This window comes from Octopus sinensis, linkage group LG7, assembly GCF_006345805.1.
Source record: "Octopus sinensis linkage group LG7, ASM634580v1, whole genome shotgun sequence".
Classification (NCBI taxonomy): Eukaryota; Metazoa; Mollusca; class Cephalopoda; order Octopoda; family Octopodidae; genus Octopus; species Octopus sinensis.
Window position 1 is genome coordinate 49,624,298 of NC_043003.1, and position 14,379 is coordinate 49,638,676.

General features: G+C 35.8%; 1 protein-coding gene across 1 annotated transcript in view; it reads left to right on the top strand.

Annotated features, from left to right (window-relative positions):
- Window positions 1–5,471: 5,471 nt before the first annotated feature.
- The window catches only part of LOC115214199 (solute carrier family 35 member F6-like), a 178,051-nt gene continuing 169,143 nt past the window's right edge, over window positions 5,472–14,379 (top strand). Inside the window, exon 1 of the mRNA XM_029783301.2 lies at window positions 5,472–5,554. Coding sequence (XP_029639161.1) covers window positions 5,552–5,554 — 3 coding nt within the window. The 5' untranslated portion in view covers window positions 5,472–5,551. The remainder of the gene's footprint in view (window positions 5,555–14,379) is intronic.

The window sequence follows — 14,379 nt, forward strand, 5'->3', positions numbered from 1 at the left end:
TTGTGTATTTATTTATTCTTTGTCTGCTTCTCCATACTGGCATGTGTTGAACTGGTTATTATTGTCTGAATCAGTTCTTGTTCAGAGTTATTACTATCCTAGGTTTATACAAGGACCTTGTCTTGCATGTTCATTACATTTTTGGCATGGCTTCTATCTTTGAACATCTTTCTTCTTACCAACTAATCTACAGAGTGTACTTGGTGCCTTTCATTTTAGAACCAGCACTAGAAGGGTTGGCTTCAGTGGCATATGGTGATTGTTGTACTGGGTGTGTCGCCATACCCAATGCCACCAAATTTCAAGCAGTAATATGACAAAAGTTTTCCTTTAAGATTTCAGATTAACTTAACGAGTAAGGTTACTGTTTATGATGAATTTACCATTTTCTATGGGTACACAGCACACAACTAGCACACCCGGAATATACACCTCTGGTTGGCTTGCTTTCAGCAAGGTAAAGAGTCAGATCTACACTACATCATCTCAATTCATTCATTTATCAGTACAAAAGAAGTTGTCTTGTTCTCAACAGAACAAAAGTGTCTCCTTTTTCCTGCATTGATTTCATTCCACACAATTGATTGTGGCAAAAAAACAAAAAAAAACAAAAAACAATAGAACATTTGGGTGAATGGAGTGAGAAGGTGAGAAAAAAGAAGAGAGTGGGAATATGGCAGAAGAGAGCACAATTAGAGAGAAAAGATAATGGTTGATATATAATGGTGTGTTAGAATTGGTGATTCAGTAGAAACAAGCCTGAGAGATAATTACTTGACAGTTAGCGGTAAAGAAATTGAAGAAATTGGCAGAAAGTATTTCAGAGGTTGATATCAGAAAATAACATGAAAGAAGCAGTACAAAAAGTAACAGAAGAGAGAGAAAATGAATGTTACCAAAGTGAAAGGAGCAAAAACCATTTTAAAGAACAGTGGGAATGCATCTCTAAATATTCAAGTTTGGCTATGTCAGACCTAAGTATTTGCACTTTGGCACTCTGTCAGTTATGATGATGTGGGTTCCAGTCGATCCCATCAATGGAACACCCTGCTTTGAAATTAATGGTGCAAGTGGCTGAGCATTCCACAGACATGTATACCTATTTCTTTACTACCCAGAAGGGACTAAACAGAGAGGACAAACAAGGATAGACAAACGGATTAAGTCGATTACATCGACCCCAGTGCGTAACTGGTACTTAATTTATCAACCCTGAAAGGATGAAAGGCAAAGTCGACCTCGGAGGAATTTGAACTCAGAATGTAGTGGTAGACGAAATACGGCTACGCATTTCGCCTGGCGTGCTAACGTTTCTGCCAGCCCTCCACAGACATGTATACCCTTAATGTAGTTCCCAGGGAGATTCAGTATGAGATAGACTGTGATTAGACTGGTCCTTTGTAATACAGATACTACTCATTTTTGCCAGCTGAGTGGACTGGAGCAATGTGAAATAAAGTGTCTTACTCAAGGACACAACACATCACCAGGAATTGAACTCACAACCTTACGACCGTGAGCCGAATGCCCTAACCACTAAACCACATGCCTTCACAGACTTAAGTATAAGATGGAGAGAAATGTTCAGAACGTATACTAGGTAGAAAAACTATCAAACAGTGTGTCAGGATGTGGCTCATATAACCAAAACTTTCAAGCATTCCAGCTACCTGCATTGAAAAGCAGAGCCAATACTTTGCAATACTTTCCTCATCTCACCAAATTTTATGCAGCCTGAAATTCCCAGAAATGCCTCCATCATTACAAAAATTTCCACTGCAAATGGTTTCTCCTTCATTTCCCTTTCTCTTTTGGCAATGTCAGCAAATTTACAAAATTGCTTTAAAAAACGTTCGCCTCATAAATATTGATGCCTTACTGAAGATTGATGATGGTGAATCTTACTAACCAAGGAACGCATTATGTATATGTGATGGCCTCGATATATATATGTGTATATATATATATATATGTTTGTGTGGATATATTTGTAGAAACCACTTCCCTTGTCATCTCTTTTCTGTTGAGTTTTCTGTAATCCTAAACTTAATGGAACATTTTCGTAAAGCATATTAAAGTTCGTGCAGTCTATTCTTTCTTATACCTCTTTGAAGTCTGCTTCATTTCATTATTCAATATTCCCCATAATATGGATCTACATTTGCTATTGCAAATGTAAATTAATGATTTTTTTTCTTCAGTTGTTTCTATAAACTGCACTGGATCATTGACAAAACCACCTTCTGTGGTTACTATTTTATGGAATCTATTATATATTATATATATATATATATACATATATATATATCTAAATATGTATGTATGTATGTATGTATGTATGTATGTATGTGAGTATGTGTGTATGTATAAGTGCTCACACATTAGAAAAACACTTCTTCTCAAAAAAGGTTAGTAACATCCTCATTTCATAACATTTTGTTTTAATAATTTCTTTTAGAAAAATCACCTTTACACTTCAAAAACTGTATTAAGTAATTCTCATAGACTTTCAAGTATACATATATATATACATACATATATATATACATACATACATACATATATATATATATATATATATATATATATATATTATATATATATATATACACATGCATACATTATGTGTGTGTACCCATTCCATTGTGTTCCTTTTCACCATTTTCACAAAGTGAATGATTATATATCTTCTGCCATGTCTTTAGTTATTGATACACCTCTTTATCTTCTTGGAGGCTGCAAGCTCTTTTGCATCGACTCCTACCGACATATTTCTCAGTCTTAAGTAGCCACCATCTTGTTAAATAGAATACTAGCATTAAGCTGCCTTCAAACTCTCCATCTATTATGATTTACATGAACATTTATTTTTGTTCTAGTATATTCCAAAATAAATAAGGTTTTTTTTTTCTTTTCTTTTTTTTTGTTGTATATGTAGCTTTACCTATTTTATGCCTTGAGCTCATAGTTTATAGGTTCATAAATTCTCCAGATCTATCACAAGACATGCTCCAGGTCAAATAATAAATAACAATTTCTAACATAGGCACAACATTGACAGTGCTATTATTGACACATGTTATTGATCCTGGGGAGATAAATGATGACGTAGACCCCCAGCAGTATTTGAACTTGGTATGCAAGGAGAGATAACTAAATAATGCTCTATTGTTCCACTTTTTTATCATATGATATATTATAATATTTCATGTTGCTATTACATATATTACATATATTGCATTTTTGTTTTAGCATTTAATAATCTGTTCTAGGGAAGGGCTGCATTTATGCCTATTCATGTGATTGAGGTGTTACTCTATCAGACTCTGGTGACTTGTTTTCATTAACTAAGATCTAAAAACCCAGTCTTTTTTTTTTTTTTTGTTACAGCCACGAGCAAATAATATTGGAATTCTAATATTGACACATCACGAATCATGGGAATGATTTTAGATTGATTCTTACCTTTTATCTTTTACTTGTTTCAATCACTAAACTGTGGCCATACTGGAGTACCACTTTGATGGGATTTAGTTGAACAAATTAACCCCCAGTACTTACTTTTTAGATCTGGTACTTATTTTGTTGTCGCTTTTGCTGAACTGCCCAGTGATGGAACATAAACAAACCAACACCAGTTGGCAGCACACACACACACACACACACACACACACACACACACACACTATGGGCTTCCACATAGTTTCTGTCTGCCAACTTCACTAACTAGCCATTGGTTGGCCTGGGGCTATAGTAGTAGACACTTACTCAAAGGAGCTTTGCAGTGAGACTGAACCCACAACCATTTAGTTGCACAGAGAGCTTCTTAAGCACACAGCTATGGGGCTTAATCAAAAGAGGAAGGGCAATGCTTTGTGGCATTTCTCAGGACCATTCTATATTTAAGAGATGAGGAATTATTTACATTATTTACATTATTTACATTTGACGGATATTTGTCCTTATTTTGTTTGTTGTTAACACAACGTTTCGGCTGATATACCTTCCAGCCTTCATCAGGTGTCTTGGGGAAATTTCGAACCTGAGTTCTCATTCCTAAGGTATTTTTTCAATGTTGTTGTTGTTATTATTATTATTATTATTATTATTATTATTATTATAATTATTATTATTATCATCATTATTCAAGTTACTTCCTGGAATGGAACTCAGAATCTTGGGGTTAGTAGCCTCTGCTCTTAATCACTACGCCATATGCCCATGGGCATATGGTGTCAAAAACTGATGAAAGAAAGAGTTAAAATTATTCTCAAACAGGACCTGGACTGAAATCTTACAATTTATGACACTTTGCGGGCAGGTGACACTGCTAAGCTGGGTGATAGATTAAGCCTACTTGATTAATTCTTAATGTATTGACCTCAGACAGGTAACATCAACAGGATAGGAACTCAGAGGATAAAAGGCCTTAACTAAATGAAATACACCTTATTATTTTTGTAACTCTAGTACCTTCACAAATCAATATAAATCAATATAAAGATGGCGAGCTGGCAGAATTGTTAGCATGCCGGGTGAAATGCTTAGTGGTATTTTGTCTGTCTTTACATTCTGAGTTCAAATTCCGCCAAGGTCAAACTTGGCCTTTCATCCTTTTGGCGTCGATAAATTAAGTACCAGCTGTGTTCTGGGGTTGATCTAATCGACAGGCTCCCTGCTTCCCCAAAAATTTCGGGCCTTGTGCCTAAAGTAGAACAGAAAAATCATTATAAATATACCAGTTGTGTACTGGGGTTGATCTAATTGACAGGTCCCCTCCCCCAAAATTTCGGGCCTCGTGCTTAAAGTAGAAAAGAATAAATCATTATAAATATACAGAAATTTTGACCTGTAATTGATTCAAATTTTTTTTCTTTTATTTCAAAATTACATTTTTAAAAAGTTTTATATTTTGTGAAATATATATTCCGGAGTTGTACTTAACTCATAAACAACTCGATCCAAGACCATGAAACATCATGGAAGAGCCATTTGATAACATACAAAAGCTGATCAATTCACTTTAAATTTAAATTTATTCCATGAGGTGTCAAAATTTTCATCATACAGCTGCAACCTGGTCATTGACACAAGAATTGTGTCACATTGTGCAAAGAAAATGTCAACACCTAATGAAATAATTTACAGCTTTTGTGTTACTAAATGGCACCTGTACAATGTAGTTACTAAATTTTGATGTTTTCTACAACTTTTAATATTTTTCTTAAATTCTAATCCTTTTTCTTAAATTTTTATATTTTTCTTTTATTTTTATACTTTTCCTTAAATTTTTATATTTTTCTTTAATTTTTATGCTTTTCCTTAAATTTTTATATTTAAAAAAATTTTTATCCTTTCCCTTAAATTTTTATATTTTTCTTATAGTTAAAATTTTTCGCTTAAATTAAAGAAGTTTTTTCTTAACTGGCATTATTTTTTTAAAATTAAAAATTTTTTTCTCAAATTTTCCAGTTTGACAGAGACGTTACTTGCTAGAGGCACACTTGACAACTACAGTGGAAAGAAGCACATTTTCTGGCATCCTTTCTTCATGGTGAGTTACAAACATTAACATTTATCTATATTTATTTAAGCCATATTATGAAGGAGCATGGCTCAGTCATTAGAGCGTCAAGCTTACGATTGTGAGGTTTTGAGCTCAAATCCCGGACTGGGCTGTGTGTTGTGTTCTTGAGCAAGACACTTTATTTCACATTGCTCCAGTTCACTCAGCTGTAGAAATGAGTTGTGATGTCACTGGTACCAAGCTGTGTTGGCCTTTGCCTTTCCCTTGAATAACACTGGTAGTGTGGAGAGGGGAGGCCGATATGCATGGCTGACTGCTGGTCTTCCATAAACAACTTTGCTCTGGACTTGTGCCTGGGAGGGTAACTTTCTAGGTGCAATCCCATGGTCAGTCATGACCGAAGGGGGTTTCAGATTATGTCATCTGTTACCTGGCAGTATTTCTTTGGTGGTACCTAAAGCTGTTAACTCAGCAGCTCTTATTTGTAACCGTTGTTGTTTAACCACAAGTCAGTCTCGAATGAGCAGACCTATGATCAAAGGCATTTCAGCTATGTCTATACCATCTTTTTTTTACCTGGTGTTATATATATCTAATACTTCATTTGTTATCATCATCATATTCTATTTTTGATTGTTTCAGTCATTTGACTGTGGCCATGTTGGAGCACCGCCTTGAGTTGAGCAAATCGCCCCCAGGACTTATTCTTTGTAAGCCTAGTACTTATTGTATCGGTCACTTTTGCTGAACTGCTAAGTTACGGGGACGTAAACACACCAGCATCGGTTTTCAAGCGATGTTGGAGGGACAAACACAGACACACAAACATATACATACACACATACATACATATATCTATCTATCTATCTATCTATATATATATATATACATACACATACATACATATATATGATGGGCTTCTTTCAGCTTCCCTCTACCAAATCCACTCACAAGGTTTTCGTCAGCCCGTGGCTATAGCAGAAGACACTTGCCCAAAGTGCCACACAGTGGGACTGAACCCGGAACCATGTGGTTCGTATAATATGGATTGGATGGTTTGACAGGAGCCGGTAGCCAGAGAGCTGCACCAGGCTCCAGTTGTCTGTACCCTTCCTAATGCCAACCCCTTTACAGAGTGTACTGGGTGCTTTTTATGTGCAGCAGCACTGGTCCTATTATGTGGCTCCATTGCAAATGTTTTTACATGCTACTGGCATATACCAGCTTCTTACATGGTACCAGTACAGGAGCTTTTTATGTGACATTGAAACAGATACGTTTTATAGGGAACCAGTACCTGGACCATAAAATGTCATTTAAGGAATTTTTGGCTGATATTTCTTGCAAACCAAGCGTCTACATTACAGGTCGCATTTGGGCCTGTCTCAGTCAATATACTTTATATCAATTGTAACAAGTAACATAATAAATGCTGTCTGCAACAATTAAAGCAGCTTATGTTACATTTTAATACTTTAAATGGCTGGCATTTATTTATCATATTTCACATTTAACACTGCCCAATGTCAACATTCCTACTCCAGACAAAACTATATTTAGTGGAGATACTTAACATAATCTCTGTACCTCAGATAACAACTGGCATAAATGAAATATCATGTAGCATTTCAACACCAGTTGTTGCTATTACATAAGTAAAATGACTGTTGTGGCTGATGCCAATACCACCCGACTGGTACCCATGCTGGTGGCATGTAAAAAGCAGCACTTGAGTGTGGTTGATACCCGGTGCTGCTGGACTGGCTTCCATGCTGGTGGCACGTAAAAAGCACCATTCAAGTGTGGCCAATGCCAGTGCCACCTGGCTTGCCCCCATGCCAGTGGCATGTAAAAATCTTCCACTACACTCTTAGAGGGGTTGGCATTAGGAAGGGCATCCAGCTGTAGTAACCATGCCAGATCAGTTTGGAGTGTGGTGTAGCCTCCTGGCTTGCCAGTCCTCAGTCAATCTGTCCAACCCATGCCAGCATGGAAAGCAGATGTTAAACGATGATGATGATGTTAAACTCAGATGGTATCTAGTGCCCTTATTAGCACCATCAACTGACCTTTGCATATGTTTTTCTTTGTTGTTTTTGCTTGTGGAGACCTTTTCACTGTAAGCATTTAAATAAATCGTCTCAACCTGAAAATGATAGTCTCTTTCCTTTTTGTAACCTGTTGTGGAAGCACTGCAAAAGAGTCATTAATACTCCACTTTCTGAGATCTTTTTTTTTTTAACAAGATAACCACAGGATGAGGAGGAGAAAAAGGAAAGGGAATCTATTTCCAGGGTGTCTGAGACTGTTGGGAGGAAGAGAAGGGAGTTTTCTTCAGACTGGTGTCCTGACTTGAATCCCTAAATTCTAGCAACAGATTCCTATAAGGGTTTCGTGTTTGTGTTGAACTAAGAGACAAATTAAGTCATTTGTTCCCTATGGAGCATCGGCCATCAATAATTTTTGTCCGCTGTTCTCAACTTTGGGCTGATGAAGATAAATTCCTCTTCCAGCTCTTGTTGGTTCTGAATTGTTATTGGTGCTTCTGTAACTTGTCATTTTCCAAGGTAGGGGTGTAGATTCCATGCAAACCCATTTTTACCTCTGGGTAGAGATTGTCCAGATTGGTCTGACCTCTATCCCTTGATCTGTCCAGTATGGAAGACCCTACCAGGAGCTTGTATTCTACTGCCATAGTTCTAATATTAATTGAGTCCTACAAGCTACTACACCACAGCAAAGACCAAATGTGGTGGTGGATAATTTAAATCTACCATTCAAGAATTGGAACATTATCTAAGACAGGCTTCCATACAGTGTGCATAAATGAAAGTTTGCCAAAACAGCTTTGGACAACTTGAGACTATGGTAGAAGAGACACTCACTCAAAGTGCGATATAGTGGGAAGAAACCAAAATTCACATAGCTGCAAAATGAGTTCCTTAATCTCACACCCATTTTTGAACTCGATTATGAGACTATAACACACTCCTGTCAAAAAGAAAATGACAAAAATCAAAACAGTTGTTGATATTGCCATTAAACAATTAACACAGCTAGTGGGAAAGGCGGCAGATTTTATGAGCATCACATTTATTTCACCCACTTTATTCTAATAAACAGGAATGCTATCAAAATTAACATGCAAATACATGCATCATAAAATTAACATACGGCTACTGACATGATAAAAGATCTCAAAATTTGACAGTGACAAACAAAACAAATTGACTACTGATGAATGATGCTAATGGTCAAAAAAGTCTTACGCAAATTCCATCTGTGTATAAGAAACAAGACAAAGGCCAAATATATTCAGTTGAAACCTTGAAAATGAGGCTGACGGCTTCAAAATGTCAAATATGGATTTAAGAATTCTACTGTTCCAAACTAGCTATAAAAAGATAATAAGAGAACATGAAAAATATAAAATATAAAAGATAAAACTTGAATATTGAGTATTTAATGGAGCATTCATAAAAAGGGCTGTTCCTCATATATATATATATATATATATACATAGATATATTTTTTATTTGTGAAATAATTCTACCATTAATTTCATGTTAAGAAGAGTAGGAAAATATCCAAGTGTCTTAACACGTTTCTTCATGTGATCGGCTTGAAAAATTGTTAAAATACTTGGCTATTTTCCTACGCTTTTTAACATGAAACTAATGGTAGCTTTAATTCACAAATAAAGAAATTATTTATCAATCAATGTGGTGTTGAGCACTCATTCCATCATCTACATTTATACATACATACATACATGTATGTATGCATGTATGTATGTATGTATGTATGTATGTATGTATGTATGTATAGTTTAGGACAATCAGTAAGTTGTCATAATAGTACTCAGAGTTTCAAATGCCAGATCTAAGAGCCATGATGCATTCTCGTTGGCTGAATATCTATATAATTATGTATAAAGTGACGAAAATATTTTCACAAATTAAATTTAAATGTTGAAGTGAATCTAACGGTTTTTAAATGGCTTATAAACACATACCATGCTGCAATTGTTTTTGTTTCAGCACACGATCTCAGATCAGGTCACTTGCTATGCAAGTACATTTCTGTAATATATATATATATTAGTAAATTGTCAGTAAATCATAAATCTGAAAAAGAAGCACACTCTAAGTTATTGAGCAGTAGAGTATATAGATAAAGAGTGATATGGCCAGTTTATTGGGTTACCTGGGGTTTCGTATTCACAAAGCACTTAGCTAAATAAGGCCATAAGCCAACGGATTTACGGTTGTGAGAAATGTTGCAAAGCTAAGTGCTTTATGGATGTGAAACTCTGGGTAACCCCATAAACCATCCGTTTCAATCTTTATCTATCTATCTATCTATCTATCTATCTATCTATCTATCTATCTATAGACGAATCAGGGACAACTGAAGGGGAATATTCCTTGTATTGTATGTCTTGTACTCTGTTAAGTTCGTTTCCATGTTTTTGTTTTTATGTGTTTGTTTTTCATTGTGTTCAACGTTTTTTGAGTCCTATACCCATACATGCATGTATATATACATGTAGATGTAGGTATGTACATATATGTATGCATATATGTATATATTATTTATATTATTATTATTATATATATATAATATATATATATATATATTATATATATAGATATATATATGTTAATAAAATAGAACATATGCTATATATAAACATATATGTACGTACCTACCTCTACATGTAATTATATACACGCATATGTGTACAGGACACCAAAAGGACGTCGAACACATAGAGAGACGAAAAAACATAGACACAAACCAAGGAACAAGACAAGCAAAAAAGAGATACAGGACAATAAGCACAACGAAAAATCCCCTTCTTCAGTCGTAAGGTTTCATCTACTAACGTTTCGAGGATTAAAAGCGAACGTTTACTCGAAGAAAACTTCCTTCCTGCGAAAAGCAAATCAATTAAAATTCTGAGATCTTTTAAGAGGGGTAAAAAAAAAGGCAAGACGGTAACGAAGTACAAACATATAAACAGTAAAAAATTATATATAAACAGTGGAAAAATAAATATAAACAGTGAGAGACAGGACAAGGAGAACAAGATAAGAAGGGCTGTTAACGCCAGACGAAAAAAGTATTGCAAACGCTGGATTATAGTGGACGACGAGAGAGAAAGAATGTCGACCAGAGCCTTAGAAGGCGGCGGGAAAGAAAGACAGGATAGCAGTTACGACGGAAGTATCGTCGCAGATGGACGACGGGAATGGGGGAGGAGGAGCAAGAGGAAGAGAGAGAAGAAGGGGAATGGTGCGAGGAGACCATGAAGAACGGTGAGGGGGAGAGAGAGAGGAAGAGACAAGTTAAGTGAGGGAAGAAAAAAGACGAAAAAGGGATGGGAGAGAAAGAAAGAAAGATGCAGAGTCGCGTGAGATTAATATCAAGGCTAACTTGATAAACAGAACAATCTTACTTAATAGGGTGCGTGCGTTTAGTCGTATAATATGTTAATAAAATAGAACAATGCATATATATAAACATATATGTACGTACCTATATATATATTTATGTGCGTGTGTGTGTGAGCTGTTAACAATATACACATTGGATGTTTGTCAAAGGCATTTCACAAATCATACATTGATGTCACTCTGATCATAAATTAGTTTGTGTCATGTATAACCAAACAGAATTCTGTCACAATCTATTATTTATTCTCACAATAATTTCTATTTTTGCTATGTCAATCAATGTACAATATTATATAATATATATTGTGACACCATTTTGCAGGTTATGCTTTACAAATGAGGCCATAAATAAGTTTGAAATATGGTTGAATCAAAGTTGTTTCACTTGATTGTTAAAAAATTGCCAACATTATTAGCTAGTGTTTAGTATTTGTTTTCTTGCTTCATTACTGTATAATCATTCTCAGAAATTTGATGCTCTGTCACATTTAGTATGTCAACAATAAAGCACAGGAGTGGCTGTGTGGTAAGTAGCTTGCTTACCAACCACATGCTTCCGGATTCATTCCCACTGCGTGGCACCTTGGGCAAGTGTCTTCTACTACAGCCTCAGGCCAGCCAAAACCTTGTGAGTGGATTTGATCACCAGAAACTGAAAGAAGCCGTTGTATATATTGTATATAATATATATATATATATATATATAATATATATATATATATATATGTATGTCTATGTTTGTGTCTGTCTGTGTTGTTCCCCCAACATTGCTTGACAACCGATGCCAGTGTGTTTACATCCCTGTAACTTAGCGGTTGGCAAAAGAGACGATAGAAGATATAGAATAAGTACTAGGCTTACAAAGAATAAGTCCTGGGGTCGATTTACTTGACTCAATGCAGTGCTCCAGCATGGCTGCAGTCAAGTGACTGAAAAAAGTACAAGAGCTATCTGACTGAATGCCTTCCATTATGTTGCATGGGAATACTGCAAACATGTAGGTACTTCATCATCATTATAATCATCATCATCATCATTATTATCATCATCATCATTGTCATTTGCCACTGTTAATTCATCATGTTAACCCACTATAGGCTTCAGTTGCTCACCATATTTACCATTGATACTGTATGTTATCCCGCCATATACTCGCTAATATGTTGTAGGATCAAATGAAATTTCCTCTCTGACCTTTAACCCTACCATCAACACCAGCATCTCCACAGCCATCAATACCATGACCACCACAACTGTCATTGTCACCAGCACCAGCACCACCACTACCACCACAACCACCACTACCACTGCATCACCATCACCACAACTGCTGCTGCTGCCGCCGCCGTCACCACCCCCTCCAACACCATCACCACCTCCACCACCATTACCTTCAACAACATCATCACCACCAGCAACAACAGCACCATCACCGCCCCCATCGTCACCACTGTTTTAGTCTTAAGCAACAAGCTTAGGAAGATGAAAGCAGACATTGTGCCAGATTCATTGTCAGAGTTGAATGAGGAAGAAACCTAGGAGAGAAAGAAGCAGGAAGAAAGGGGTAAAAGAGAGTGAGGGGGTAGGAGATGGCTGTGGGTGAATGAAAATAGGAGGATTGTGACAGAAAAGGGAGGAATGTAATTGGGGGACATGGACGAAAGTGGAGGCTGGATAGAAAGAGAATAAGAAAGATTGAGAGAGAGAAAGAGAGTGAGAGAGTAAGAAGGGCCACATCTGAGAGAAATAAGAGTGTGACAGAAAATGGGGGAAGATGATGTACAACATCAGGATGTAAGATAGAAATGTATGCGTGTGTGTGTGTGTTTGTGTGCATGTGTGTGTGTATGTGTGTATGTTTGTGTGCATGTGTGTGTGTATGTGTGCGTATCTAGAAAAAGATGGAAAGGTATATTTGTGGCTGCGGATAACTGTGTTGCATTACAAATCATATGCAAAAAAAAAAAAATGGTACAGACAGACAAGAAAATTGATAGGAAAAACAATAAGATATCACAAGTGCTTAAGGCCGTGAAGCACTCCACTACTTTTCTCCATACGTTACTTTATTTATTGTCCAAGTCGAAAGATAGTCCATTATTATCTCCTTGCTTGTTCGTTTTGTACTTTTCCATCTTAAATTTATCACTGTACACTCATTTTCTCTTGTCTGATTCGATGTTAGCATATACTCATCTGTCTCTTCATGACTGTTGTAGACTTTGGGCAGTGTTGGAAGGAACAGCTTTGACTTGAGTGCTGAAATTGGTATATAATAATTATAAAAACACAGATTAGGATTGAGACTAGAAAAATTCAACCCAGCTTGCATTTAAATAGAGATGCAGGAATCTGGCAATGAGAATGTAAACTTAGGCTGTTATATCCACGTTTAGAAAATATGATAGAATGACAGAAAAATCAATAAAGAAACTTTTTATATTTTAAAAAGTAAACCAATTACTGATACTTATCCTTAATTCATTTATCAGTAAAAATTAAATTATAAACCAACAGACTCAAGGTAATATTTACTTTTTACTTCATGCCACCCAAAATGCACAAGAGCTGATATGCCGTATCATATAACGAAAAAAATATATAACTTACTGGCACTCCATTGATTACAATGATGAGTGTTTTGGTTGCTCCAACCAATGGAACAGCCTGCTTGTGAAATTAGCGTCCAAGTGGCTGAGTACTCCACAGATACACATGGCTTAGTGGTTAGAGTATATGGCTCGTGATCATAAGGCCGTTAGATTGATACCTGGCAGCACATTCCGTTATTGAGCAAGACACTTTATTTCACAATCCTCCAGTCCACTCAGCTGACAAAATAAATAATACCGGTAATTCAAGGGGCCAGTTTTGTTTCATTCTGAGTCATGCTGAATCTCCCTGAGATCTACATTAAAAGAATATGCACCATCGTATAAAATCAAAACAGTCCAAAGAAAGATACTAAAAGAACTAAAAAATATTCTGGTTGGGAGAAGTTCTCCACCATTATTAATTCAGAATAGAATAGAAAGCAAAAAGAAGATTGATATCAGTGACTGAAGGAATGCAAACACCAAAACAGAAAGAGAAGCTTACTGTTCATCTCAAGACATAACCCTTTGGAAAGTGAGGCCTTGTAATAAAACAAAATTTACCCTTGTTAAAACAGGATTCTAAAATGAGGGAAAATAAAAAAGAATGATATAGTTAAAAGTAGAAAATAGCCACATTCAGGAATGAAACTTTTAATAAGTGCCCAATTGCTTACCAACATTGTACAAATCCCAAAAGTTAAAAACTGTAGAACATTGAATTCTGTAATTTGTATTGCTATAAACAAAGTCTTTGAGTTCCACTTCAAAAATGGATAAATTTTAAAATAAAAAATAA